At 45.8% G+C, this 27,980-nt stretch overlaps 1 protein-coding gene across 7 annotated transcripts in view; it reads right to left on the bottom strand.

Annotated features, from left to right (window-relative positions):
• inpp4b (inositol polyphosphate-4-phosphatase type II B) overlaps positions 1–27,980 on the bottom strand; it is a 1,043,608-nt gene that overhangs the window by 198,317 nt on the left and 817,311 nt on the right. For all 7 annotated transcript variants that reach the window (XM_038792440.1, XM_038792442.1, XM_038792441.1 and 4 more), the window contains 2 exons: positions 12,786–12,916; positions 8,768–8,875 (listed from right to left, as the gene is read on the bottom strand). In XM_038792440.1, the coding sequence (XP_038648368.1) occupies positions 8,768–8,875; positions 12,786–12,916 (239 nt within the window). The remainder of the gene's footprint in view (positions 1–8,767; positions 8,876–12,785; positions 12,917–27,980) is intronic.

Here is a 27,980-nt window from a genome sequence, read left to right as displayed (position 1 = left end):
ACAGGACGGTATGGAGGGCCGTCCAGCTGACCCTACGGTCCAGGAACCTCCCAGCCTCTTGCTGGCAGGAGGTCCTCCCTGATGCACTACACTCCATCCGGCCACTACTGTGCACCGCTACAAATAGCACACCTCATGAACGTGTTTTTACCTTCCCTAGGAAGTCCACATCCGTGGTGTCGCTCCCAGCTCCAGGACCGGTCCTTCTACGTAGGCATGTCCGGCTCCACAAGGCGGACCCCTTGGTGGATAGGGTACTCATGCTCCACGCAAACCCCCTGTATGCCTATGTGGAGTTCCCCGACGGCTGCCAGGATACGGTCTCACTCAGGGACCTGGCCCCCTCAGGTTCCACTCCAACACACTCCCCCACCCACGCGCCACAATCCCCTCCCCCAACACCCCCAACATTAACCCCACCAGGTCCATCCCTCCTTCCCCTGCCCATGCAAGAGGACGAGGAAGGCTCGGCACGCTCCCGGGGTCAAAGCACCTGATCGACTTAATCTCTGACGGGCACCGGACCTTCAAAATGGACATTTTACCCCCCCCCCCACTGTAAATTATTTGCAAAATTGTATATAGCTCCACGCCACCCACGCCAGACTTATTTTTAACAGGGAGTGAATGTGGTGAATCACTGTGTGCACCTGTATTAGTGGATGTAAGGTAGGACCTGCACTACAGGTTCGCCGGTAGCCCCTGCCGGCTAGCTCCGCCCATAAGGAGCTGTATAAATATGCGTGTCCTCCTGCTGATCAGGAATTTCACCAGCTGCAGTAGGAGGCCACGCATCTGACTGTAATAAAGCCACAGTTGTACCAATCTGAGTCTTTCGTGCAATTGATCGTACATCAATCCCACCACCGGGACCATCGACAGGCTCCTCCCGGGGTCCCCGGCCAGCGGGAGGTGGTGGTGCAGATGCCTGCTCCGTCCCGCCGCCTGGTCACCGGAAATAACTCCGGAAACAGGTCCGGGATGGTGGCAGAGGTGCCCAAAGACAGCGGTTGGGGCAGAGGGTCTTCCAAACAAAAAACCGCTAAGAACCCAAGAAGCAGGGGGTTATGGCTGTCCCCCTCCCCTGAGAAATTGAACAAATCCGGGGTGCTAAATTGTACTGGGTGGAATGGGCCCCCCAGTGTCCCGTCTTACCCCGTAGCACCCTGCTCGGGGGACAGCGGCAGCTGCTGGGATTTCCTCACTATCCCTCTGCCTTTTTGGGGACAGGGCATGACATCTACGGAAAAGAACCTGGAGTGACGCCGTCTGCAGGTGAGAGGGTCAAACACCGGGGAGACCTCTATCTCTGGAGGCCCTTCCAGGCTGACTCCTTGTCTCTCAATGCTTCTCTCCAGAATTTGTGGTTGAACAAAGCATTTCAACCTGAACCAACAATTCGCCACCCTGTGGGTGAAAATGCTCCCCCTCATGTTCTCTCTAATCCTTCGAGCAATCACCTTAAATATATGACCCTTGGTAATTTACACCTCAGCTAGGGGAAACAGGGTTTTCCTGTCTACCATATCTAGGCCCCTCATGCTCTTCCTAATGGGCTTGCTGAACAATGATCAAGAGTGGAAGAACTGGGTGATTTCTCGTCTCCTCCTATTCCACCGGCACTTAAAAAGTTTTAGTGCCCCAGCTGCCAAACAAGATCAATCAACTCAGCACCGAACAAAGACTGAATCTGGAATCATGCCTGGTCTTAATAGCTCAACAAATCAACGGATACACTCATTGAAGGCTTAAAGCATCTGCCCATTAATATATTTTGCAATCTAACATCATTAATAATTGCAATGCTACATTTTTAGATGTTGAGTTTTTTTTTGGCAATTAAAAATGTGGGAGCATCTCTTGCACAGTTGTGCTGGAGAAGCCTTTATTTGGGCCAGTCTAAGCTGGCAGCAATTCTTTTCACAAATCCCCTCGGTGGCCTTAATTGTTCACTTGAACTTTCAAAAATAAAGTATTCTGTAATTGAAAAAAAAAGGCACGATTTAAAGAAACACAGAAGCCACTGATGCCCTCCAGGTGAAGCAAAGGTGATGCAGTCCATTACAGATTTATAATAATGCGAGGGAATTCTATTCAAGTGAGCCATTTTGCAGTTTACACACACAATCCTCATTCAAACAGCAAGGAATTAACCTTGCTCAACCTTTTCAAATTCTAATTTATTAATTAATAACCCAATCTTATTCTGTTATTAAATGTCCAAGTCCAGCAAGTGAAAATGTCCTAGCTTTTTTTCAGAATTGTTTAATTATATTAAATAGATGACATCGCCCTGCACCCCTGCCCATTATTTACTCGGGTGCGGTTTCAGTGCAGAGGTTTGGTGGGGCTATCATCAAGAAACCCGAAAGGATTGCGGTCTCAAAATAAAGGTAAACATATAAAAAGTTTGTTTTCAACTTCTAAAAACAATTGAGCACCTTTGGAAGTGAAATTCCAGAGCTACAGCGTGGCTTCCCTTTTGACCCTTCAAGGTTGAACAGCATGGAGGAACAATGAAGCACATTATTAACTGGGTCCTAATGATATGTACTATGAGTCCTAAATGGTTAAGGTGAGATTAATATGCAGCAAGATGGAAATCCAATAATGTTTTCAGTTTCGTTGAAGCAAACAACACAGTCGCACAAATCGTCCAACAATTTGCGGAGAATCTGAATTCATTGGTATCCCTCCTTTATCACAAACTGCGGGATCGTTTACAAACCGTGGATTCGCCATTATTATGGCATTTATTTTTCGGTTACTAGCATTGTACAACAAAACTTAATTGGCCAAATTTTCATGGAGGTGGATGGACTCCACGTCTTAGCCAAAATGGTCCCATTGACAGCAGCGGGAGCAGAGAATCCCACCACCAGCGGACAGTGCGCCGTCTCCCGCCAAGAAACATGCGGCTGGTAGGTGGAAGAATCCTGCCCCTGGTTTCAAAGAACGTGCACCTGGTGAGCAGAACTCTGAAGGGAGCTTGGAAATGAGCGTAGTGCTCACGTTGTTGCTACACGTGTTCAGGAAGGGGAGAATTGAGTCTCGGACACAAGGGTTGGACTCAGGGGGTACAGGGGTTGACTCAGGGTGTGGACGGAGGGTTGAGTCTAGGGACACAAGGGTTAAGTTGGGGTTAGGAGGATTTAGTCACTGGAATCTGGGAGAGGTGAGATTTTGAGAGGGGTATGGGGTTTGAGTCTGAGACATGAGGACTGAGTTAGGGGGTACGGGGATTGAATTGGGGCCTATTGGAGTTGAGTCGGAGGACACATAGGTAAAGTCGGGGAGTACGGGAGTCGAATTGAGGGACACGAGGATTGGGTTGGGACATTGACTCAGCGGATGTGGGGTATGGGTCTGCGTCGAGGAAAACCAGGGTTAATTCGGGAGAATGTCAGTTGAGTTGGGGGTTCCTCAGTTTAACTTGGGGAGTGGGGGCTACGGGGGTTGAGTTGAGAGGTAGGAGGGTTGAGTCAGGGGAAAATGGGGATGAGCAAAGTTAGATGAGGGTAGACAATGAGAATAGACAATGGTTAACTTGGGGGTGTCAGATGTGGTGGGGAGGAGCGGCTGGGATGGGGATGGTGGAGAATTGTTGGTGATTGGGGTGTTGGGGCCAAGGAAGGGAAGAGAGGGGAGTTCAGCGGCCACCAGACCTTTGCCGGGGGGTGGGGGGGGTGGTGTTAATTCAGATGGGAACATCTGATGGATGGGCCCATCTGCCCACTCACCCCCTCTTCTTCCCATCCGAGGCCGAAGCTAATCATTTTCCAAATTCCCCGATGCCTAGGAAATCCTACCACCAGCCAAAGAATTATGGGCTCGACAGGAATGGTCCTTAAATGGCCAATAATTGGCTACTCAAGGTCCTCAGTTGGGGTTAAGGTGGGTACCCTGTCCAAAATCTTGCACCCCCCACATCCCCCAGCCTAAAACGACAGCGAGCTCGGGATAGACGTGAACCCAGAGGGACACCGATTCCTTCACTTTAATGCTGCACCGCCGCCCGCGCCCCCCCCCCACCCCCCCCCTTCAGCCCCCTCCCCCCAGCATGTTTTCCGGCAGAGGCGGCTTGCTATTGGCGGCCAGTGGGATCTTCTGTCTGCAGCATTGTTCCAGGGCAGGGTTTTGCCGTTCATGTTACGATCCCTGAGTTAGGGTCAAATGAGGGTAAAAACGCGGGAAACAGTCACGTGGCAGGGTTTTGCCCCAAATTGGCCAACTGGTGACCAGAGGCTCTCCAACTCAGTTGAAGCTGCAGGCTGCCTTAGAGAGAGAGTGGAAGAGAGAGGGAAAGATAGAGAGTGAGAGAGATGTGGAAAGATGGCTAGCGAGAGAGAGAGGGAGTCTCAGGATGGGAGAACCTGTCACAGGATGGCTTAAATGGCAGCTGAAGCCAGGCAGGTTAAGATCAAAGGCCTGAAACCCTTCCTGGAATACTGAGGGCTGGCAAACTGGCACCCCGGCCAGCGACATGAATTTCTGCACTCACTCGTCTCTGTGCTCACCCCACAGGGGATTAAAAACCCTACCGCATAGCAATAGTGGAGCAGGAGATAAAGGATGTGATTGGGAGGATGCAGTCGGGGAAGGCGGCAGTGCCGGGTGGGTTTCCGGTGGAATATTACAAAAAATTCAAGGATAGGCTGGCACCCCTGATGGTGGGGATGTTTGAAGTGGCGATAGGGAAGGGGGTGTTGCCACAAACCTTGCGGCAGGCATCGATTTCACTGTTGCTAAAAAAAGATAAGGATCCAACGGAGTGTGGGTTGTATAGGCCCATATCGCTTCTGAATGTGGACGCAAAAGTATTGACGAAGGGACTGGCGGGTAGGCTGGAGGAGTGCCTCCCGAAGGTGATAGGTGGGGTTTGTGAGAGGGAGGCAGCTTTTTTTGAACATTAGGAGGGTATTGAACGTCATTATGGCACCAGCGAAAGGGAAGGAAACAGAGGTGGTTGTGGCATTGGACGCCGACAAGGCGTTTGACCGGGTAGAATGGGGATACTTGATGGCAGTTCTGGAGCGGTTTGGGATTGGACCAAGATTTGTGAACTTGGTAAAGCTACTATATAAGGAGCCGAGGGTGAGTGTCCGCACAAACATCAGCTTGAGATACTTTTCTCTCCACCGTGGGACGAGGCAGGGATGTCCTATGTCCCCCCTGCTGTTTGCATTTCCAATTGAGCCGTTGGCCATCGCATTAAGAAGTTCGGGAGCATGGAAAGGAATAGTGCGCGGGGGATAGAGCATAGGGTGCCCCTGTATGCCGACGACTTGCTGTTGTACGTGTCGGAACCGAGTGTGTCGATAGGGGAAATATTGGAACTACTGCGAGTATTTGGGTCTTTCTCGGGGTACAAGCTGAACGTAGACAAGAGTGAGTATTTTGTGGTGTCTCGGCCGGGTGTGGGGCAGGGGTGGGGGGGCCGCCATTCCGTAGGGCAGGGACTCACTTTAGGTACCTGGAGGTGCAGGTTGCCCGGGAATGGGGGAGGCTTCGCAGGTACAACATCTCTAGTTTGGTGGGGAGACTGAAAGCCGATCTGGCAAGGTGGGATGGTCTCCCTCTGTCACTGGCGGGTCGGGTACAGGCTGTTAGAATGAATGTGTTGCCGCGATTTCTGTTTATTTTTCAATGCCTACCGATTTTCCTGCCAAAAGCTTTTTTCAGGGAGATTGAGGGAAGGATTACCTCGTTCATATGGGGAGGGAAGGTGGCCAAAGTGGGAAAGGTGCTGCTACAGAGGGGAAGGCAGTCAGGGGGTTTGGGTCTTCCGAACCTGATGTATTATTACTGGGCGGCGAATGTGGAGAACGTGCGGAGCTGAGTCAGAGGGGTTGATTCCCAGTGGGTCAGGATGGAGGAGAGTTTGTGCAGGGGGTCTTTCACAGCGGCCTCGGCGCCCGCTCCCGGGACCCGATTCTCCCCCCCCCCCCAGCGGGGTTAGGAGCGGGGCCCCGGGGATCTCGGCGGCGCGGCCTTTGACATTGTCGTCAAAGCCGCTGGCGCCTATATGACGTCAGCCGCGCATGCGCAGATTGGACGGCTCCAACCCGCACATGTGCGGATGACGTCATCATGCAGACGGCACAAACCCGCACATGCGCGGTGCCGTCTTTCCCCTCAGCCGCCCCGCAAGACATGGCGGCTTGATCTTGCAGGGCGGCGGAGGGGAAATAGTGCGTCCGTTTTGGACGCTGGCCCGACGATCGGTGGGCACTGATCGCGGGCCTGTCCCCTGCCGAGCACAATCGTGGTGCTCCCGTCCCGATCGGGCTTCTGGCACCCGTTTCACGACGGCAGCGACCAGGTGTGGTTGCCGTCATCGTGAAAGGGTCGGAAACGGCCGGCCATCGGCCCATCGGGCTCGGAGAATCACCGTTCGCCGTGAAAAACGCCGAGCGGCGATTCGGCGAGTGGGGGGGGGGGGGGGGGGGGGGGGGAGAAGAGAATCACAGGAGGCGCCGGGGGGGCGTATAAAATGGCGGGAGGCCCTCCCGCGATTCTCCCAGGCCACGTGGGGAGCAGAGAATTCCGCCCAGGGAGTTCGGTAATAATAGCTTCATTGAGAATTAGGAGGCAGTTTCGCCAACACTTGGGGTTGGGGCAGGGTCAAGGGAAATGCCAATTCGGGGGAACCACAGATTTGAGCCAGGGAGGTGGGATGGAAATTTTCGGAAATGGGAAGAGAAGGGGATTAAGACACTAAAAGATTTGTTTCTTTGGGATCGGTTTGCAGGATTTAAGGAGCTGGAAGCGCAGTATGGGCTGAAGCAGGGGGAAATGTTTAGATACATGCAGGTTCGAGATTTTGCCAGAAAGGAGATACAGAGCTTCCCAATGGAGCCGGCCTCCACATTGCTGGAGGGGATGTTGACAACAGGGGGTCCGGAGAAGGGGGTAGTGTCAGCGGTTTACGGAGCTATTTTGGAAGAGGATAAGGCACCACTGGAAGGGATCAAAGGAAAGTGGGAGGAAGAGTTGGGAGAGGTTATAGAGGTGGGGTTCTGGTGTGAGATGTTCCGGAGAGTGAATGCCTCCACCTCGTGCGTGAGGTTGGGGCTGATACAGCTGAAGGTGGCGTACAGAGCACACCTCACGAGGGCGAGGATGAGCCTATTCTTTGAGGGAGTAGAAGATGTGTGTGAGCTTTGCGGGGGGCCCCGCTAATAACGTTCATATGTTTTGGTCCTGTCCAAAGCTAGAGGATTACTGGAAGGAGGTTTTAGGGTAATTTCCAAGGTGGTGCATGGGAAACTGGACCCGGGTCCCCAGGAGGCCATATTCGGGGTGTCGGAGCAGCCAGGGTTGGAAACGGGTGCGGAGGCAGATATCGTAGCCTTCGACTCATTGATCACCCGAAGGCGGATCCTGTTGGGATGGAGAGCAGCCTCTCCACCCTGTGCCCTGGCGTGGGGGGTGGGGGGTGGGGGTGGGGGATGGGGGGGTACCTGTTGGAATTCTTGACTCTTGAGAAGGTTAAGTTTGAACTGAGGGGAAGGACGGAGGGGTTCTACAATTCATGGGCAATATTCATTATGCACTTTCAAGAACTGGATTACATCGAACATTAGTTTGGGGGGATGGGTGGGAGGGTTGGGGGAGGGGGGCTGTGTGTATTGAGGGTGACTATGGGCGATCCTTGATTCCTTTTTGTCATTTGGTTATGTAAACATGTGGGGTTTGTCTGGGGTTTGGTGGGAGGATGGGATCGTTGTTATTGTTATGGGGATTGACATATTTGTTGCTGGTTATTGTTTATTGTTGGTGGGTGTAAATTTGGGAGAAAATATGAGAAAGGAGGAGAATAAAAATATTTCTTAAAAAGCCTACCGCACGGCTGACCTGGAGTAAAATACCCACTTTTCACTTCGATGATGCAATTGCAAAATGTTGATTGCAATCATCTGCAACTGCCTTTACACTTCACTTTTCACTATTGCTTGTTAAATTCATCCATTTGTTTGGAAACGTAAAATTCATCAAAGAAGAGAAACCATCAATGACTAAACTGCTAATGTTTCTTAACGATATTACAGCAGTTGTAACTTGCAGTTGCTTCTGACTGAATTAAGATGAGAAGCAATCAAAATTTTGCTCTCAGCAGTTGCAATATGTCTACGAGTTATGAAAGCATTCCATAGATGTAGCCACAAAGATAGTCGAGGCTGATCCTGTCATCACCTGGCATCCATGAGTGCACTTTGCAGCAAGAGCTCACAGGGGTATCAATCAGGCCTGGGAACACAACCAGATTTTTGTCCCTCCTTACCCTACTGGTGCTTATCGAGGCCAATTGTTGCAATCAATTTGAGATAGTTAACTCAGCACAGACCACAGAAACTGGACCTATCCCGGATTGCTTGGCTCAAAAACACCACGTCAAGTAAATTACTAATTGGGAAGCCCAAATATACCACATTGACCAAGGGCCTAAAAATAAATGATCTTTTACTGATCTCCGAAGAGCCTTTCCTTCCCACTGGAGAAATGATTTGTTGCGTTCAATTGGGCTCCATTCTATAAACGACTCCCTTTTGCTTGAAAGGAAAGTTAAAATGAAATCTTCTTTCCTCACCAAGTGACCTTCTCAAAAGTAATGGCGGTCAATGAGGCGCATAAAAAACATAAAACCGATGACGGCAGTATCTTCGGGCGAGTTGCGAAGCTTTGAGGTATTTAAAACTGTAACTTAAACGGGGATCCATGTTCATTATGAAATCAGAAAAAATATAAATTTAACAAGAGCCCTTACCGGTTTGGGCAGAGTTACTCTGAATGTGCATTCTTTGCAAATGCAGATTGACCGGAACAAATTCAAGCTTTTTCTCTCCTCTGCTGCAGCTCGGCTTAAATGACGATCCTGCATATCAAACACACACAATGTTGTTCTGTTAGCCAGAGGTGAGTGAGTAAAACTTACAGATAGGCTTGACTATATTGATATTAAACAGCTGCTTTAAGAAGAAGGGGATCTTCTGCACCACAGTTAATTGCTGCTGCAGTGTTTTCAGTTCCGTTTGTGTTGAGCAGATTCCACAGTCCCAGGGCAACAGATAAGCAGTGTGCAAGTTTTTCCATCAAGGTTTTTATTTTATGGCTGACTGTCCCTCTCGACAATCTCTTGTCGAAGTGGTTTGAATGCTAAAGAGACAGGAACACTCCTGGACAGGTGGTAGTGGGGAGGTGGTAGTGGGGAGTGACAGCAAGGGGTGAGGAGAGAGATTGCGAGAGAAATGAGGAAGTAACTACTGATAAATTCAAAGAGGATCTGAAGACTCACCAACATAGTAGGACAGTATAGCACAAAATATCAGATGAGCAGAAAATTGATCTGTGCCAACATGACCCCAGACTTTAGATACAATTCTACAACACTGGCCATTTTTGTAATGATGTCCAATAACACAGTCATAACTGACCACTTTAGAACACTTTATCATATGTTAAAAAGTGATGAGTACGTGAGTAATATCAAGTTTGTTATATTAACTTCTTGCCCTTGTGGTATCTGTTAATCACTGATCAACAGAATAATAGAGACATTAAAGTAGCAAAAGCATTTTGAGAGCACTGCTCATATGGATGTTATGTTTTCACTGTAGACCAGGTGAATTGCAGTCATTTTGATCTGTCTGCCAGCAGGGTTTGTGGGATCTTAGAATCCCTACAGTGCAGAAGGAGGCCATTCAACCAATGGAGTCTGCACTGGCCCTTGGAAAGAGCACCAAACTTCAGCCCACGCCTCCGCCCTATCGCCGTAACCTCACCTAACCTTAAGGGTCAATTTACCATGGCCAATCCACCTAACCTGCACATCTTTGGACTGTGGAAGGAAACCGGAGCACCCGGAGGAAACCCACACAGACACAGGGAGAAAGTGCAAACTCCACACAGACAGTCACCCGAGGCAGGAATTGAACCCGGGTCCCTGGAGCTGTGAGGCAGCAGTGCTATCGTGTCGACCATGTCAGGCAATGGTGAAAATTCCGTTCGTGATAAAATAATTACAGATGAACATCAGTTATTGGAGAATCGAATAAACAGAACAAATTGGGGTGACAAATGTAACCGTTGTGCTTTATTCCAACACCTTCTGCTCTGATTTTAAATAGACTGGAGGCCTCAGCTATCCCAAAATTGAAGGAACATTGTGCAAAATATTGTACTGATAAACAGCATAGGAAATCTACACAAGCTTCTGGTGGTGATTACTTTAGGCGCTTGTGGGATAATCTAATAAATTCTGGTATATTGGAATGAGCTATTTTGGAATCTCTACATATTGCATGAAGAAATAAAAATGTTTTTAGCTTCAGGTCATAATACTACCTGAAATCTAATAGATATGCCCATGCAAATGAACTGCTGCCAAACACATGAATGCTAATATTTATAGCAATTATCTTTATTGTGTCAGGTCAAACAGTTCATTGGACAATTAAAAAAATGAAATAATGCATGAAAGGTGTATTATCATGAATGTCACAAAATATTGAGGAAAACATTATTCTGAAAAGACTACAGGTAGAATCTTGTACCCTCCCCAAGGTGATTTTGGTGGCGGGTAGCATTTAATTGGGGCGGGGGGTGGCAGGTGGGGGATCTCGTCACCATCCCACTTCCACCCTGATTATGGCCATGGCAGGAAGGAGCGAGGGTGGCCCTCCCGCACCGCAGCCAATTGAGACCCTTAACTCTTAAATAGGAAATTAATTGCCCATCTGAGGGCCTCATCTGGTCGCCACTGGTGTTAGCCCAGCGATGGACAGGGGACTCGCCATGCAGGGAGCACAACAAGCAAACCCTGTTGTGTTTTCAAGCAGGCCTCTGGGTGGTTCTAAGGGGGAGGGGTCCCTCGTTCAATGCGAGGCCTCAGACGACAGCGATAACAGCAGCAGCCACTGCCTCCCCAGTAGCACTGCAGAGTAGAGGAGTTGCTGGTCTCCGATTGGCTGAGGTTTCTGCCCCTGGGGTGTCAAGAGCCAACACCCCCATCGTTTCCACAAGGTTCTATACATATATATGTTCTGATAACCTATTTTTACATTGAAAAATATTCTGAGAATCTTGTCTTAAAGTCAAGGCAACGATGAATAAAAGTTAGTTCACCTGTTTTAGAAAAAAAAATTACATACTGTAAAGAAACAACCGGGAGTTCTTAGTTTAAAATGAGACTTAGTCCTCAGAGATACCTACTTGCCTCGCAAACAAATATGCTCAGGCACTCAGCAGATCATACTGCTTTTATTCACTGTCTGTCTCAGTGAACTAAATCATTTATGATTAGTCACTTCTGCATCGAAATGTATTTGATTTAAAATCAGCGCAATTGTATTACCATCACAATACTGTTAAAAACAATAAATACATTTCTAGTCCTGCTCAACTGCAGATCAAATAATTTCATGAATAAATTAGATACCGTGGTCAAAATCATTAGCAATATAAACGTACTTAAACACCAAAGGACAAATAAGTTTATAGAAGTGCAAATATTTGTGGCTGTGATTGCGAGATCTGTTTGGTAGAGATGCTCTGGGCGCAAACGGATAGGCAGGAATGGAAAGCAAAGGGAGGCACATCAACCTGGACAACACAGGCTGTAGGATAGCATTATAACTGCAGGAGATCAATATGGGACAATGCACTGTGGTCATGCGTTATGACATTCGTGAATTTGGCCAGGTCCTTTTTAAGCAATATGGCAGAGGCATAAATTTGATGATTTGAATTCAAACAGAGAGTTACGCGAGACATGGCACAGATCTGGGAAATTGCAGCATCGTCAAAAATTCAAGAGAGTTGCTTGGAGACAGGGTGGTTAGTTGGATGGGAAGAGATTGGTAGTGTGTTTTTTTTGAGAAGGGGGTTGGATTAGCAGTTTGGGTGGTCTTTTGGTTTGGAAAGGACTTTTTCATCATACGGATGCCATTGATGAATAAATATAAACCACCAATGAAAGAACAGATCTGAAGGAAGATCTTCCCAAGCCTGAAATATCTAAACACAGTCAACCAGCAACATAAAGTATTTTACTGAATTCAGATAACTTTGTGCATGTGCACTCAAATTGGGAGAGCAATTGCTCCCATTAAATTGCCATTTACAATGAGAGGAAAGACGATAGTTTCTGCAGAACCAATAGAATCCCTCCAGTGTGGAAGGACGCCATTCGGCCCAATGAGTCTGCACCGTCCCTCTGAACCCTACCTAGGCCCACTCCCCGATCCTATCCCCTTATCCCTGTAATACCATTCAACCTGCATATCTTTGGACACTAAGGGGCAATTTAACATGGCCAATCCACCTAAACTACACATCTTTGGACTGTGGGAGGAAACCAGAGCACCCGGAGGAAACCCACACAGACATGGGGAGAAAACGCAAGCTCCACACAGGAAGTCACCCGAGGCCTGAATTGAACTTGGGTCCCTGGCGCTATCAGGCAGCAGTGCTAACCACTGCACCACCATGCCCCCTTGACGAGCAATACATTATGGCAATACAAGTCCAAAATAACCAACAAGGATTGACCAATAAATTCATTCCAATTTTCAGGGTTGACCCAGACCTGAAATTAGTTTTGTTTTTAAGATCACAGACAAATACTTGACAAATGTTGTGGTTGCAATTGTTTTGGGAGGTGAAAATGATCATTTTTCCCCTCATCCACAAATGTGACAATAATGCAGCAAATTCTGAATTAATCGGACTGGAATTGAGGAAACAAACTAATTTTTCCACTCATCACTCACTCTAGTGCTTTGTACCTGAGAATTTATTGAGTTCCGTAAGCATTTCCTGGTAGCTGCTAATCATGTGCTGGTAATGGATGGTGACATTCTGCCGTAGAGTGTCCCAGTGAGCAGAAAGCTCCCCCAGCTCTTCCAGGTCTTGTAACCTGATGCATATATGAAAAAGAAACAATTTTGATCATCAATTTCAATTAGTCAATTACCAGACAGCAATAAATCTCCATTAAAAAGCAACATGTTATGGAGCGCCAGAGCATTACAATATGAAATCAAATATAAAACCCTAATCTGCGACAGATGGTCCAGAAATATTTCTACAGCTCAGCTGCAAAGATTGGGCCTTATTTACTCCTAATATGCCAGTCTCTACAACAAAGCACAGGCTTGATTCTCACAAGTCAGCAACACAAACTATAAACATATTTGTTTAAATCAAAATTAACTTTAAGTAAATCCTTTTCCAACTCTTTGCCTTCCACTACCTTTGAAGATGCTGGCTTTTGTGTTGCTACAGTTCCAAAAGGGCTTGTACATGCCAGTACCTTACCAAAATAGTCATCCCTGATGCACGGGGAAGTGGTGGCACAGTATTAATGTCACTGGACTAGTAATCCAAAGACCAATCCAAATCTCATTTAAATTCAATGAATAAATTCTGGAATTGAAAGCTAGTGTCAGTAATTGTGAAATGAAACCATCATTTATTGCGATAAAAACCCGACTAATGCCCTTTAGAGAAGGGAATCTGCCATCCTTGCCTGGCCTACATGTGATCCATAGTAACGTGTTTTGACTCTGAACTGTCCTGCTTGGCAAGGCAATTAGGAATGGACAACAATTGCTGGCTGCCACATCATAATAAGGAATAAAATTAACGTTGTCTGTAGACTTTGACTATGCAAGATCTAATCTTGCCCTCACCCAACATCATGCACGCACACTTTCCAGCGATTTTCCACTAAACAGAGATTGAGAGAAGTAATCCTGCCTAATTAATCATCTATAAGGTCCAGGGCAACCAGAATCAAGTGGAAGGCCCCAACCAAAATTACCCGAGTTCAATTAACTGAGGATAGACTGGAGATTGATTCTGAAATATACGTCATCTTGGTGCAATTCTAAGCTGAGATGTTCAGTATTAAATGAAAAATATTGAGAGTTTTCTTCATTTTGTCTGATAAATGTTGAAAACAAATTGTTTAAAGTATGAAGTCCATATGTTAAGATGCACCTGTTTCACATGGCACTGTGCAAAATGTTTCACAATTCAGTGATTTGTCATGAAACCAATTTAATCACTCATTCCATCTCATGTTCCCTGTCAAATTATATTTGTTCTTTAGACATAAACGAGGCATACATGTAAATTGTAGGCCCTCAACTTTATTTTTAACCTGCTACTGAAGCCCAAACCAGTTCTGGAACAATTCAGCAGTCCAGAAACTGTTTTGTTTTGGAGGTGTGATACTCGGGAGCTTTATTTGCAGTTTGTTATCTCTTACATGGCTGTTCTTCTTTCTGTTTCCCACGTCAGGACCTATGAAGCCACTTTCAGTGAACACATTGAAACAACAGAATTTCACTGGAGCTAATAAGAATTAATGCAAATACATAATGAAACAAGTTTTTTCCTGCTCCAACTCTATATAAATAATGGGTTAGATAACATTTTATTCTGCTTAATTTCTGCTTAACTCACTCATTCCTCTTTTCTTTCAGAATCTAAAATTTTCCACACCCTTGAGAAAATGTAATAATAACATTTTTATTTTATATTAATAATCTCTTAACTACCCTATTACAACTTTTGCTTCATTTATTCTATCTTTGAATGCATTTTCTTCCTGGTTATCTATCGCCTCCATTCCAACTCTGGTACTGTGTAGCTTTAAAATCAGCCTTTAAACTAGATGCTAATGCTGATGAGGAGACGGGTGGTGTTTGCATGCATTTGTTGCTCTTGGTGGTAAAGTTTGTGGGTTTATTCATGATTAAAATCTCTAATCCTATTCACAATCTGATATCTAGCCAGCTAATTTTTGACACAGCTAATTATTACACCAACTGTTGTTGCTGGAAATACTATTTTATGGAGGACAGTAATCAATTTAGAACAACCTAGAATTTAGATATGGAATAAAAATCTAAATTGAATACTGGGTTATACAGATATTTCCACAAGTGCTGTAAGGAAGTGAGTTCCAGGATTTAAAAAAAACTTATTTCACGGAATGTGGGAGTTCCTTGCTAGCCCAGAATTTATTGCCCATCCTTAACTGTCCTTCAGAAGGTGGTGATGAGCTGCTTTCTTAAACCGCGGCAGTCCGTGTTGTGTAGGTACACCCACAGTGCTATTAGAGAGGGCAGTCCAGGATTTGGGCCCATGACATTGAAAGGACGGCGTTATAATTCCAAGTCAGGATGATTGTGGCCTGGAAAGGAACTTGAAGTGGTGGTGTTTGCATGCATTTGTTGTCGTTGGTGGTAAAGCTCGTGGGTTTGGAAGGTGCTGTCGAAGGAGCCTTAGTTTGTTGCTGCAGTGCATATTGTAGATGGTACACACTGCTGCCACTGTGCATCGCACTGGAGGAAGTGATTTTTTTGTGGAAGGGATGCCAATCAAGCGAGCTGTTTTGTCCTGGTTGATGTAGAGCGTCTTAAGTGTTGCTGGAGCTAGGGCAGCACGGTGGCGCAGTGATTAGCACTACTGCCTCACGGCACCGAGGTCCCATGTTTGATTCTGGCTCTGGGTCACTGGAGTTTGCACAATCTCCCCGTGTTTGTGTGGGTTTTGCCCCCACAACCCAAAGAAGTGCAGGGTAGGTGGACTGACCATGTTAAATTGCCACTTAATTGGAAAAAATGAACTGGGTATTCTAAATTTAAAAAAAAAAGTGTTTTTGGATATGCACTCATCCAGGTAAGGGGAGAGTATTTCATCACATTCCTGACTTTTGCTTTGTAGATGGTGGACAGACTTTGGGGAGTCAGGAGGTGAGTTACTTGCCACAGACTTGCGAGTCTGTGATCTGCTTTTGTAGCCACAGTATTTATATAGCTGGTCAAGTTTAGTTCCTGGTCAATGGTAACCCTCACGATGTTGTCGTGGTCATCTCCATGGATGCAGAGAAGGCCTTTGATTGTGGGGAATGGAGGTACCTCTTCGAGGTCCTGGAAAGATTTGGGTTTGGGCCAGTTTTCAGTTCGTGGGTGAAATTGCAATACAATGTTTCCATGGTTAGTGTCCGGACACACGTGGTGAGCTTAAACTACTTCCTGCTACACAGGGGCACGACGCAGGGATGCCTGTTGTCCCCATTGCTGTTCGCTCTGGTGACTGAACCTCTGCCCGTCACACTTAGGTCATCAAAGGGGTGATGAGGCATTGATAGGGGAGACAGGGAGTGGAGAGTATCCCTCTATGCGGACGATCTGCTGCTCTATGTGTCTGACCCCCATTCATGGCTTAACTGGATATAAAACCCACAGTGGAGGAGGGGCTTAGTAAGGCTATTAACTCGCTTGCATGAGCAAAGCTCCAGGGTTTGATGCTATACCGTTGGAAATTATGAAGGATGGGACACAGGCACTGCTCCAGCATTTGCAACAACATCTCTTTTTGTCTTGTTTTTTTTGTTTGTCTTGGAGTGAGGGTGCAATGCTCCTAGGATGGAGGTGTTGCAAAGATTGTGACCCTGTAAAAGAACAAGGGCGACCACAACGACTGCAAAAACTATTGCGGTATCTCCTGCTGAGCATGGTGAGAAAGGCATTTGCCTTTCATTGGGTTGCAGATCTTGGCTGAACAAATCTAGCCCGAATTCCCATGCAGTTTCAGAACTGTAAGATCTACAATCAACATGGTCTCTCAATCCAACATGTGCAAGGCAAGTGCCATGAGCAAAACAGACTGCTATATATTGCGGATATTAATCTCACCAAAGCATTCAACCGTATGAGCAGAGGCAGTCTATTTAAGTTGCTGGAGAAAATTGGTATATGTGCAGATATGTAAGCAGATTTTGGAAAGGTGTAAAAGCAATAGGGTTGTTGTGCTGGGTGATTTACTGGACCTGGTATTAGGGAATGAGCCTAGCCAGGTGGTCGCGTTTCAGTAGGGGAGCATTTCAAGAACAGTGAACATAATTCAGTAAGTTTTACGGTACTGTTGGATAAAGTTAAGAGTAGTCCTCAGGTGAAAATGCTAAATTGGTGGAAGGCTAATTACAACAATATTAGGCAGGAACTGAAGAATCTAGTTTTACATTTTTACATAGAATTTACAGTGCAGAAGGAGGCCATTCGGCCCATTGAGTCTGCACCGGCTCCTGGAATGAGCACCCTACCCAAGGTTAACACCTCCACCCTATCCCCATAACTCAGTAACCCCATAACCCAACCCAACATTAAGGGCAATTTTGGACACTAAGGGCAATTTATCATGGCCAATCCACCTAACCTGCACATCTTTGGACTGTGGGAGGAAACTGGAGCACCCGGAGGAAACCCACACACACACGGGAAGGATGTCACCCACACGGGAAATGGCCTCCTTCTGCACTAAGTTCTATGTTCTAAGAAGGTGAAGTGACGTGGGATCAGAGATGAGCTGGCAAGATGTATACAGAACTGGCTTGGTCATAGAAGACAGGGTAGCAGTGGAAAGGTGCTTTTCTGAATGGAGGCCTGTGACTCGTGGTGTTCCATAGGGACCAGTGCTGGGACCTCTGCTATTTGTAATATATATATATATAAATGATTTGGAGGAAAATAAACTCGTCTGATTAGTAAGTTTGCAGATGACACAAAGATTGGTGGAATTATCGATAGCGTTGAGGACTTTCAGAGGACACAGCAGGATATAGATCGGCTGGAGACTTAGACGGAGAGATGGTAGATGGAGTTTAATCAGATAAATGTGAGGTAATGCATTTTGGAAGGTCTAATACAAATGGGAAATATGCAGTAAATGACAGAACCCTCAAGAGCATTGACAGGCAGAGGGATCTGGGTGTACAGGTCCACAGGTCACTGAAAGCAGCAACACAGGTGGAGAAGGTAGTCAAGAAGGCATACGGTATGCTTACCTTCATTGGATGGGGCATTGAGTATAAAAAGTGGCGAGTCATGCTGCAGTTGTAGAGAACCCGAGTTAGGCCACACTTGGAATATAGTGATCAATTCTGGTCGACACACTACTAGAAGGATGTGGAGGCATTGGAGAGGGTATAGAAGAGGTTTACCAGAATTTTGCCTGGTATGAAGGACAGAGTAGTCCTCAGGTGAAAATGCTAAATTGGTGGAAGGCTAATTACAACAATATTAGGCAGGAACTGAAGAATCTAGTTTTACATTTTTACATAGAATTTACAGTGCAGAAGGAGGCCATTCGGCCCATTGAGTCTGCACCGGCTCCTGGAATGAGCACTCTACCCAAGGTTAACACCTCCACCCTATCCCCATAACTCAGTAACCCCATAACCCAACCCAACATTAAGGGCAATTTTGGACACTAAGGGCAATTTATCATGGCCAATCCACCTAACCTGCACATCTTTGGACTGTGGGAGGAAACTGGAGCACCCGGAGGAAACCCACACACACACGGGAAGGATGTGCAGACTCCGCACAGACAGTGACCCAAGCCGGAATCGAACCTGGGACCCTAGAGCTGTGAAGCGATTGTGCTATCCACAATGCTACCGTGCTGCCCCGTGCTGGGGGTGGATGTTTGAGGGTAAATCAACATCTGCCATGTGGGAGGCTTTCAAATGTCAGTTGATAGGAATTCAGGACCGGCATGTTTCTGTGAAGGAAGAAGGACAACCACGGCAAGTTTTGGGAACCTTGAATAATGAGGGATATTGTGAGCCTTGCCCAAAAGAGAAAGGAGGCATTTGTAAGGTCTAGAAGGCTGGGACAGACAAAGCCCGTGAGGAAAATAAGGAAAGTAGGAAGGAACTAAAGAAGGAGTCACGAGGGCCAAAGGGGTCACGAAAAGTCATTGGCAAACAGGATTAAGGAAAATCCCAAGGCTTTTTACATGTATATAAAGAGCAAGAGGATAGCCAGGGAAAGGGCAGGGAAGGGAATCTAGGCGTGGAACCAGAGGAAATGGGTGAGGTACTGAATGAGTACTTTACATCAGTATTCACCAAAGAGAAGGACTTGGTGGATTATGAGTCTGGGGAAGGGTGTGTAGATAGTCTGGTTCACATTGAGGTCAAAGAAGAGGTGGTGTTGGGCGTCTTGAAAAATATTAAGGTAGATAAATCCCCAGGGTCTGATGGGATCTACCCCAGAATATTGAAGGAGGCAAGGGAGGAAATTGCTGGGCCTTGCAATCTCACTGGCTACAGGTGAGGTCCCAGAGGACTGGAGAATAGCCAATGTTGTTCCTTTGTTTAAAACGGGTAGCAACGATAATCCAGGAAATTACAGGCTGGCGAGCCTTATGTCAGTGGTAGGGAAATTATTGGAGAGGATTCTTCGAGACAGGATTTACTCCAATTTGGAAGCAAGTGGATGTATTAGCGAGATGCAGTATGGCTTTGTAAAGGGGAGGTCGTGTCTCACTAACTTGATGGGGTTTTTCAAGGAAGTGATGAAGATGACTGATGAAGGTAGGGCAGTGGATGTTGTCTACATGGACTTCAAGGCTTTTAACAAGATCCCTCATGGCAGACAGTCCTTTAGGGCAGCACGGTAGCACAAGTGGATAGTACTGGGGCTTCACAGCGCCAGGGTCCCAGGTTCGATTCCCCGCTGGGTCATTGTCTGTGCGGAGTCTGCACGTTTTCCCCGTGTCTGCGTAGGTTTCCTCCGGGTGCTCCGGTTTCCTCCCACAGTCCAAAGACGTGCAGGTTAGGTGGATTGGCCATGATAAATTTACCATAGTGTGCAAAGGGGTAGGAGGGTTTATTGGGTTACGGGGATAGGGTGGAAGTGAGAGCTTAAGTGGGTCGGTGCAGACTCGATGGGCCAAATGGCCTCCTTCTGCACTAAGTTCTATGTTCTAAGAAGGTGAAGTGACGTGGGATCAGAGATGAGCTGGCAAGATGTATACAGAACTGGCTTGGTCATAGAAGACAGAGGGTAGCAGTGGAAAGGTGCTTTTCTGAATGGAGGGCTGTGACTCGTGGTGTTCCATAGGGACCAGTGCTGGGACCTCTGCTATTTTTAATATATATATATATAAATGATTTGGAGGAAAATAAACTCGTCTGATTAGTAAGTTTGCAGATGACACAAAGATTGGTGGAATTATCGATAGCGTTGAGGACTTTCAGAGGACACAGCAGGATATAGATCGGCTGGAGACTTAGACGGAGAGATGGTAGATGGAGTTTAATCGGATAAATGTGAGGTAATGCATTTTGGAAGGTCTAATACAAATGGGAAATATGCAGTAAATGACAGAACCCTCAAGAGCATTGACAGGAAGAGGGATCTGGGTGTACAGGTCCACAGGTCACTGAAAGCAGCAACACAGGTGGAGAAGGTAGTCAAGAAGGCATACGGTATGCTTACCTTCATTGGATGGGGCATTGAGTATAAAAATTGGCGAGTCATGCTGCAGTTGTAGAGAACCCGAGTTAGGCCACACTTGGAATATAGTGATCAATTCTGGTCGACACACTACTAGAAGGATGTGGAGGCATTGGAGAGGGTATAGAAGAGGTTTACCAGAATTTTGCCTGGTATGAAGGGCATTAGCTAAGAGGAGAGTTTGGATAAACTTGGCTTGTTCTCACTGGATCGACAGAGGTTGAGGGGGTGACTTGATAGAAGTCGACAAAATCATGAGGGGCATGGACAGGGTGGATAGTCAGAAGCTTTTTCCCATGGTGGAAGAGTTAATTTAGTGGGGGGGGGGGGGACATAGGTTTAAGGTGCGATGGGCAAAGTTTAGAGGAGATTTGCGAGGGACGTTTTTTTACACAGAGGGTAGTAGGTGCTTGGAAGCAGAGACGTGGGTGCCCAGGAGATTGTGTCTTAGTGGCCAGTTCACCGTGCCGATGATCTTTGAGTAGTAGGAGGAGGTGGTGAAAGCAGGTACGATAGTGACGTTTAAGGGGCATCATAACAAATACATGAACAGGATGGGAATAGAGGGGTATGGGCCTTGGAAGTTTAAAAGGTTTTAGGTTAAACGGGCAGCATGGTTGGCGCAAGCTTGGATGGCCAAATTATCTGTTCTTGTGCTGTACGTTTCTTTGTGTAAAGTTTGATCTGGCCATCAGCATTAAGATGACAAATTATATGGTCCAGGATAGTGCCAAAGCACCATAACAACATGGCAGGGAGGAGAAAATGCTGAACAATTTCCACCTTCACTGACTCAGATCAATATCTTTTGGCAGGGCGAGGTCACCAACTGGGAGTTCCTGGAGCATGCTAATTCCATCAGTCTACACTCATTGTTGAGCCAATGAATTCTGTGCTGGCTAGGTTTATCGATTAGAAGACAGCCATATACTCAAAGATCATCGGCACGGTGAACTGGCCACTAAGACACAATCTCCTGGGCACCCACGTCTCTGCTACAAGGACACTTGCAAGCAAGATATGAAACCATTATCTTATAAGATGGAAGGCTGCCACCAAGACAACAAGAGCTCTGCGTGGGTTTCTTCCAGGTGCTCCGGTTTTCTTCCACAGTCCAAAGATGTGCAGGTTAGATGGATTGGCCATGATAAATTGCCCTTAGTGTCCAAAAAGGTGAGATGGGGTTATTGGATTAGGATAGGGTGGAAGTGGGTCGGTGCAGACTCAATGGGCCAAATGGCCTCCTTCTGCACTGTATGTTCTATGAGACAGATTAAGCAGAAGCAAGTAAAGTCAGAAAATGTAACAACTAGAAATTAAGAACACAGTGAATTGCCATTGCTCCAACACTGGGACAATGGCTGGAACCTTCCGGTCCTTCACGCCACAGGATCTTCTGGTCCTGCCAACGGTGCAACCCCGCTGCGGGTTTCACGGAGGTGTGGGGGGGGGGGGTGCATTCAATAGGAAACTGCACCGACAATGGCGGGACATGAAGATCCCACAGCCGCAGGTTGGGCGGTAAATCCCACCCAATGACACATGGTCAGGCAGAGTATCTGCAACTGAGATACTAAATAAAAAGCCAAACGTGGAAATCAAGTCAGCTGGACAGTACATCCTAGGATATTATACTGAAAGGAACAGATTAGCAGTGAAAGATTGAATTTTATAAAAGGAAAGTAGTTCAGAAGAGAGAAAGAATATTGCCCAGGAAGGTCAAAGAGCAAACAGTACAGTTCTTAAACATAGGAATCTCAACCAAATAAAAACAGATCTATAATGTCCGCTGTTGTAGCAATTGAGTCGGATTGTCACTCCGTTCCTAGTTTGTTACCTTAAAATGAAGGCACTCCCATCTCACCTGACCTTCCAACTCAGGTCGGGAGAGGTCATTCGCCACAGCATATTCCTGAGGCCCACAGTTGAGGGAAGCTCAGTGTCAAGCCAGGAAGTCATACCCCTTTTCTAATGGCACTAGCTGCCGGGTAAGATCAAGGGTCTGGCCACTTCGGGGTGCCTCCCAGATATGCTGACCCGGAATTCAAAGTGAAGGAGAATGAGTAACTACAAAACAATATTGAACTGAAGCAGAGAAAACCCCAAGGACGAGGAACCAAATAAATCTTGGAAATGCATTAGAAAAGCATATGAATCAAAACGGGAAGTAAAATTGTCTTTTTAAATGGAAGCTTACTTCAATGGAGGAGTTAAACTGTTTAAAAAGTCTGCCATTAGCTCAGTTAAAGTAGCAGACAAAAGAATGTTAATAGAATGTATTCAAACACAAAGGACAGCAGAACTTCACAACACAAAAGATTTTAAAATATTGAAGAAATAGTCATAAATTGCACAGATGTGGAACCAGGATAGCAGCTGAGGAGCACAAAGGGTTGGAGCGAGAAATTCAAATGTATTAACATAATTGAGCTGGAAAGGTGAAATGACGACGTCAAGAACCTTTAATATAAGACAATGAAAGGTAGATGCAAACAACTGTCTGTATGTACAAAACTGCATTGCTCATCAAAGAATAGATAACTATGAGCGAGATTGCGAGAAAGTTCATAGTTGCTTCCATACTGGAATTCATTTAGTTAGGACTTTTGGATTGGAAACATTGTTGTCCATAGTAGTGTGGATTCCTGGTTAATTTGCTGTCAGTCTAGATTCAATAAAATCTGAGATGGATTTGCAGGTATCATATCATTTAATAATAACTAACTTGCAAGGCTGACTTAATCCATAGGACCTCAGGACACACACACTGTCTTCTGAGAGCCCAGAATAAAGAGAGAGAGTGTACAAAGAAACTTCTGCTGATATATTCAAAATCACAGTAAGATTCACATATAAGCTTCCCATTGGTCATTCTATACACCTCCTGACCTGGCCCTATATCCTAATTGGTCACTTTGCATTGTAACCCCAGCATCTTTGATTCCTTCTGACCACGAGGTTACCATCCCCCGCGAGCCATGAAACTTCTGCTTTCCTTTGTTCTGTCTGTGACCACAGTGCCCTCAGGGTCCTAGTGCCTAATTTTATCACATTCATTTATTCATTTCCTCAGTAGCACTCAGAGAGCAATGGGAATAAGCATTTGTCCTACAAACGTCCTTGCCACCAGATATATTAGTGCTATCTTACTTCGATTTCAAGCTTGCCATTTCTGGCAGTAACATTTGAAGGAAAGAAAGAAATTTAATTTATTACCCCACTTTTCATTGTCCTCATCAGTTTATAGCCAAGGAATGACTCCGAGGCTGGGGTTTCGTGCCCTCGGTTGTCCGGCTATGTGGGTGCAACATCCCGTGAGAAGCCAAAAGCAGGATTCTAATTGGTGAGATCTGACGTCCTGATCATTCCCGCCATTGATGAAACAAAGTTACCGCCAAAGGTTGGGATTTCATTTCAATGTCACCAGCAGGTTTCCCTGTCGTATTGTCCACCCACATTGGAATTTCCCCCTCACCGACGTGGATGACATGGCTGAGGTTTACAACAGATCTTTAAAAACAGGAAAAGGGAATCCGTCAGGGCCACGCAGGCAAGTATAGCCCCTGGGGGGAGAAGGACATGCCGGGGCAGTCCCCTGGCACTGTTGTCATGTGAGGGTCCCTTCAAGAAAAGTGTGTTTATCAAATAGCTGCAGTGATGTCATTGTGCGGGTGGAGCTAAGTTGTGTTTCTGGCTTTACTTTCTTTTTGAGCTGGAAGCTGTTTTGTAGCTAAGTTTTTGGTTTTGTTTTCAGTTGGGAGATGCATTCAAACAAGAAGCTGTATTGTGATCTCTCTCTCTCTGCATGCTGAAGAATGTCTTCAGATCACTTGATAATTTAAAAGTGATAACTGCTTTCTGTAGAGAAGTCAAACCTGCTGTCTTTGTTAAAAATTGTCTTTGACTTATGGATGTGAGGAAAGTTATTAATGGTTACTGAAAGAGTATTGTGTCTGTGGGGATTATTTATGTTGGTAATTGATAAACCTTTTACTGTGTGTTTATAAAATGTTCACTGGATTCATAGAATAAACATTGTTTGTTTAAAAATACTGAAGGTCTTCGTTGCTTAACATCTGGAAAGTGGGCCCTTGTGCTCCCCATAACCAAAATCTATTAAAAGTAGTGAGTCAGGTGAACTCCATGATATACTTTGGTGTTGTCTAAAGCCTGGCCCATTATACTGTCCCCTGGTACCACCCCTGCATCAGGTGGGGAGCTCCTCTGCGAACTGCATGGTGGGGGTGTTTCCATATGACCATAAGACATCGAAACTATGCCCATCGAGTCTGCTCTGCCATTCAATCATGGCTGATATTTTTCTCATCCCCATTCTCCTGCCTTCTCCCCATAACCCCTGATAAGACCATAAGACATAGAAGCAGAATGTCTGTGGGTGGAAGCGTGAGTTCCTGAGTGCATGTGGGGGGGGGTCCTCTCTTTTAAACCGGAGATCGGTCCATCCTTTAAGAAAGTTTGCACATTCTCCCTGTGTCTGCGTGGGTTTCATCTCCACAACCCAAAGATGTGCAGGGTAGGTGAATTGGGAACGTAAAATTGCCCCTTAATTGGACAAAGAAATAATTGAGTACTTTAAATTTTTTACAAAGGGGCCACAATCACTGCAAACTCAACGTTGCTGGCTTTTTTGGGCCCCATTCATCAGCATGACGGTGTGTGACGCGCCTCCAGGATTTCTTTGTTCCAGCTGCTGGACAATATGACGAGAAAAGTGGGCTGAGCAGCCGGCGAGCTGCACCTCACTTATCTCACCTGACCCAACACACAGAAAAAGAAAGGAAAACTCCACCTCAAAATGTAATCATTATTATGCAGGTGCATGATCTGTACATAACGAGGTTCCATAAACAACATTCAACTAAATGACCAGCTGCGTTGATTGTATTGGTTAAGAGATGAATGTTGGCTAGAACTAGATAATTACATTGCCGCTTAATGTTACAGCTCGTCCTCAAAAATAACATTTTCTTCAGTGAGTTTGTTAGAGAAGCCTTGATGATGGTAACAATGAGAAAGGCTTGTGTTGGCGATGAGCAGACAGCCCACTGCGCCATTGCTGTAGGGTATGCCTTTGCAAGATTAAACTTTGATGCAAATCATGAACTTGATGTGATATACTTGATAAAATTTCATCCAACACACCACCAACCCTATTTCACCAAAATACTTGCAGATCTGGAATGAAGGAATTTTGTTCTTTGAACAGCAATCTTGGAGGATGTATGGTACCACACTTATATCCTGGGGACTTCGGGGCAGTTCTGCATCATGTCTCGAACAGACCAGTCAATCCATAACACTTTCATTTTGCAGTGGGGTTTCATTTTCACACTGACACAAAATAAGTGCTATCATTTGGAAGTGAAGTCATCCAAATTGAATTAAGGCAAGTGATGAATTTTCACCTCGAGGAGGTGTCCTCACACTACACCGATTTTACACCAATTGCAGTAAAACTGCAAATAAAGCAAAACAATTTTTATAACCGTTTCAATATTAGCGAAGAGACAACTATCCTCACCAACTCTTAGCATTAAAATGGAATCAGAATTTGGTCGCCTCTAAGCTCTCTTCTCCCTCCTAGGAGAGGAAATCATATAACTCAGCACTGGTTAATGTACATACCAACTCCAAGTAGTATCTGGTGGAACAAGTGAGACCTTAAAACAATAAAATTAAAATACATTTATTCTTTTGTACTTTGTTCAACTGATGCTGACGGTGGAAATCTAATCATGCTAAACATATAATTCAAATGCAGTGGCATTTAGAAAACTGCATTAAGTATTGTGATGAATACAGAATAAAAATATATTCGTAAGAGCAACTCAAGAATGCAATAAATATCACAGTAAATTATTCACTGATCAAATAAATATTTCTCAGAGCAGTTTAAGCCTGTAATATTTCATGTTGAATATTCTCCGTTTAGATTGTGCTAAATGGAGTTGGCTTGAACACTTGAAACTTCAGGTACCTTGGCCATGTCAGTGACCAACAGAAAATTTGAAAACATAAATTGACAGCTTAGTCTCCTATCTGGAGACTAAGTGCACCCACCAGCGGAGACTCGCTCCTGGTCTCTGCTGGCGCTTGGAGCAGGTGCCATTCCCTCTCCCTTTCAATGCAAATATATGCAGAGAGAACTTGTGGGGTTCTGTCAGAATCTCGGTATTGGGCCGCCATTTTGACTGGGTGGCCCGATACAGAGGTCCAGTATCTGCCACCCCCTCCCCCACAATGCAAATCCTGCCTCCCCACCCCCTTCACAGACAAGTAGGGTATCCTCTCCCTCACCACCATGGGAATAATAGGCCATGCCCCCACTGCACACACGCAGGAGTGCCTTTTTGCTACAAAAGAAGAAAGTCAAAGCACTTAGCTGTTTTTGATCTGGTGAGGAACTATAAATCATAGCAAGAGTGCTTATAAACATTGTGGTTAACACTGAAGCAGGGTAATGGATATCCATTCAAGTGTGAAGGGAAAGGTAGATCAACAGTCCACCCTATCACTGCCTCCTGACAAGGGTACTGTTCGGTCATTTCCCTCTACCCTGGGGGCTATACTTTATTGTGCACCCCTGGTGGGTTCCCTTTGCCTGGCTGCAGTTTTTGACAAGCAGTTGAAACCTCTCCAGGGAAATTCCAAATGTAGGGAGACAAAGTGGTGCAGAAGCCCATCATACTCAGTTAGTACTCAGGTAGTGCACAGGCAGAACCAGGTGTGGTATTATCATTACCATCAGCATCGCAAGGGTTAATGTAGTGTTGAGAGTAGACACTAGAGGGAGCTGCACATACAACTCATAGTCATAGAGTATCATAGAATTTACAGTGCAGGAGGCGGCTATTCGGCCCATCGAGTCTGCACCGGCTCTTGGAAAGAGCACCCTACCCAGGCCCACACCATCACCATAACACAGTAACCCCACCCAACACTGAGGGCAATGTTGGACACTAAGGGGCAATTTATCATGGCCAATCCACCTAACCTGCACATCATTGGACTGTGGGAGGGAACCGGAACACCCGGAGGAAACCCACGCACACACGGGGAGAACATGCAGACTCCGCACAGACAGTGACCCAAGCCGGGAATCAAGCGTGGGACCCTGGAGCGGTGAAGCAATTGTGCTAACCACTATGCTACCCTGCTGCCCGATATAAGGCAGTGATGCTAGACCTTGGGGCTGGAATTTATGCAGGAGATAGCTAGTGAAGGTCATCAGAACAGTTAGTGTGAGAAAGTTAGATTATAGTTCATACCAGTAGTGATATTAGCAGTAGATGAGTGTAGTTAGATGTTATTGATCAATTCTGTATTCCTAAGGACCAAATGTTGAATCCCAGTTTAGTAGTGTAAATAAAATCATTGCTTTGTTTCAGTAAAAGCTATACTGTGGTATTTGCGGAACCATCCTAAATAAGTTCTTCGAGAAGGTGACCAAACAGTTGGATGAGGGTAAAGCAGTTGATGTGGTGTATATGGATTTCAGTAAAGCGTTTGATAAGGTTCCCCACGGAAGGCTATTGCAGAAAATACGGAGGCATGCAATTCAGGGTGATTTAGCAGTTTGGATCAGAAATTGGCTAACTGGAAGAAGACAAAGGGTGGTGGTTGATGGCAAATGTTCAGAAT

This window comes from Scyliorhinus canicula, chromosome 3 (assembly GCF_902713615.1).
Source record: "Scyliorhinus canicula chromosome 3, sScyCan1.1, whole genome shotgun sequence".
Classification (NCBI taxonomy): Eukaryota; Metazoa; Chordata; class Chondrichthyes; order Carcharhiniformes; family Scyliorhinidae; genus Scyliorhinus; species Scyliorhinus canicula.
Note: the sequence above shows the minus strand (reverse complement) of the source record. Positions and strands in the feature narration are given on the sequence as shown.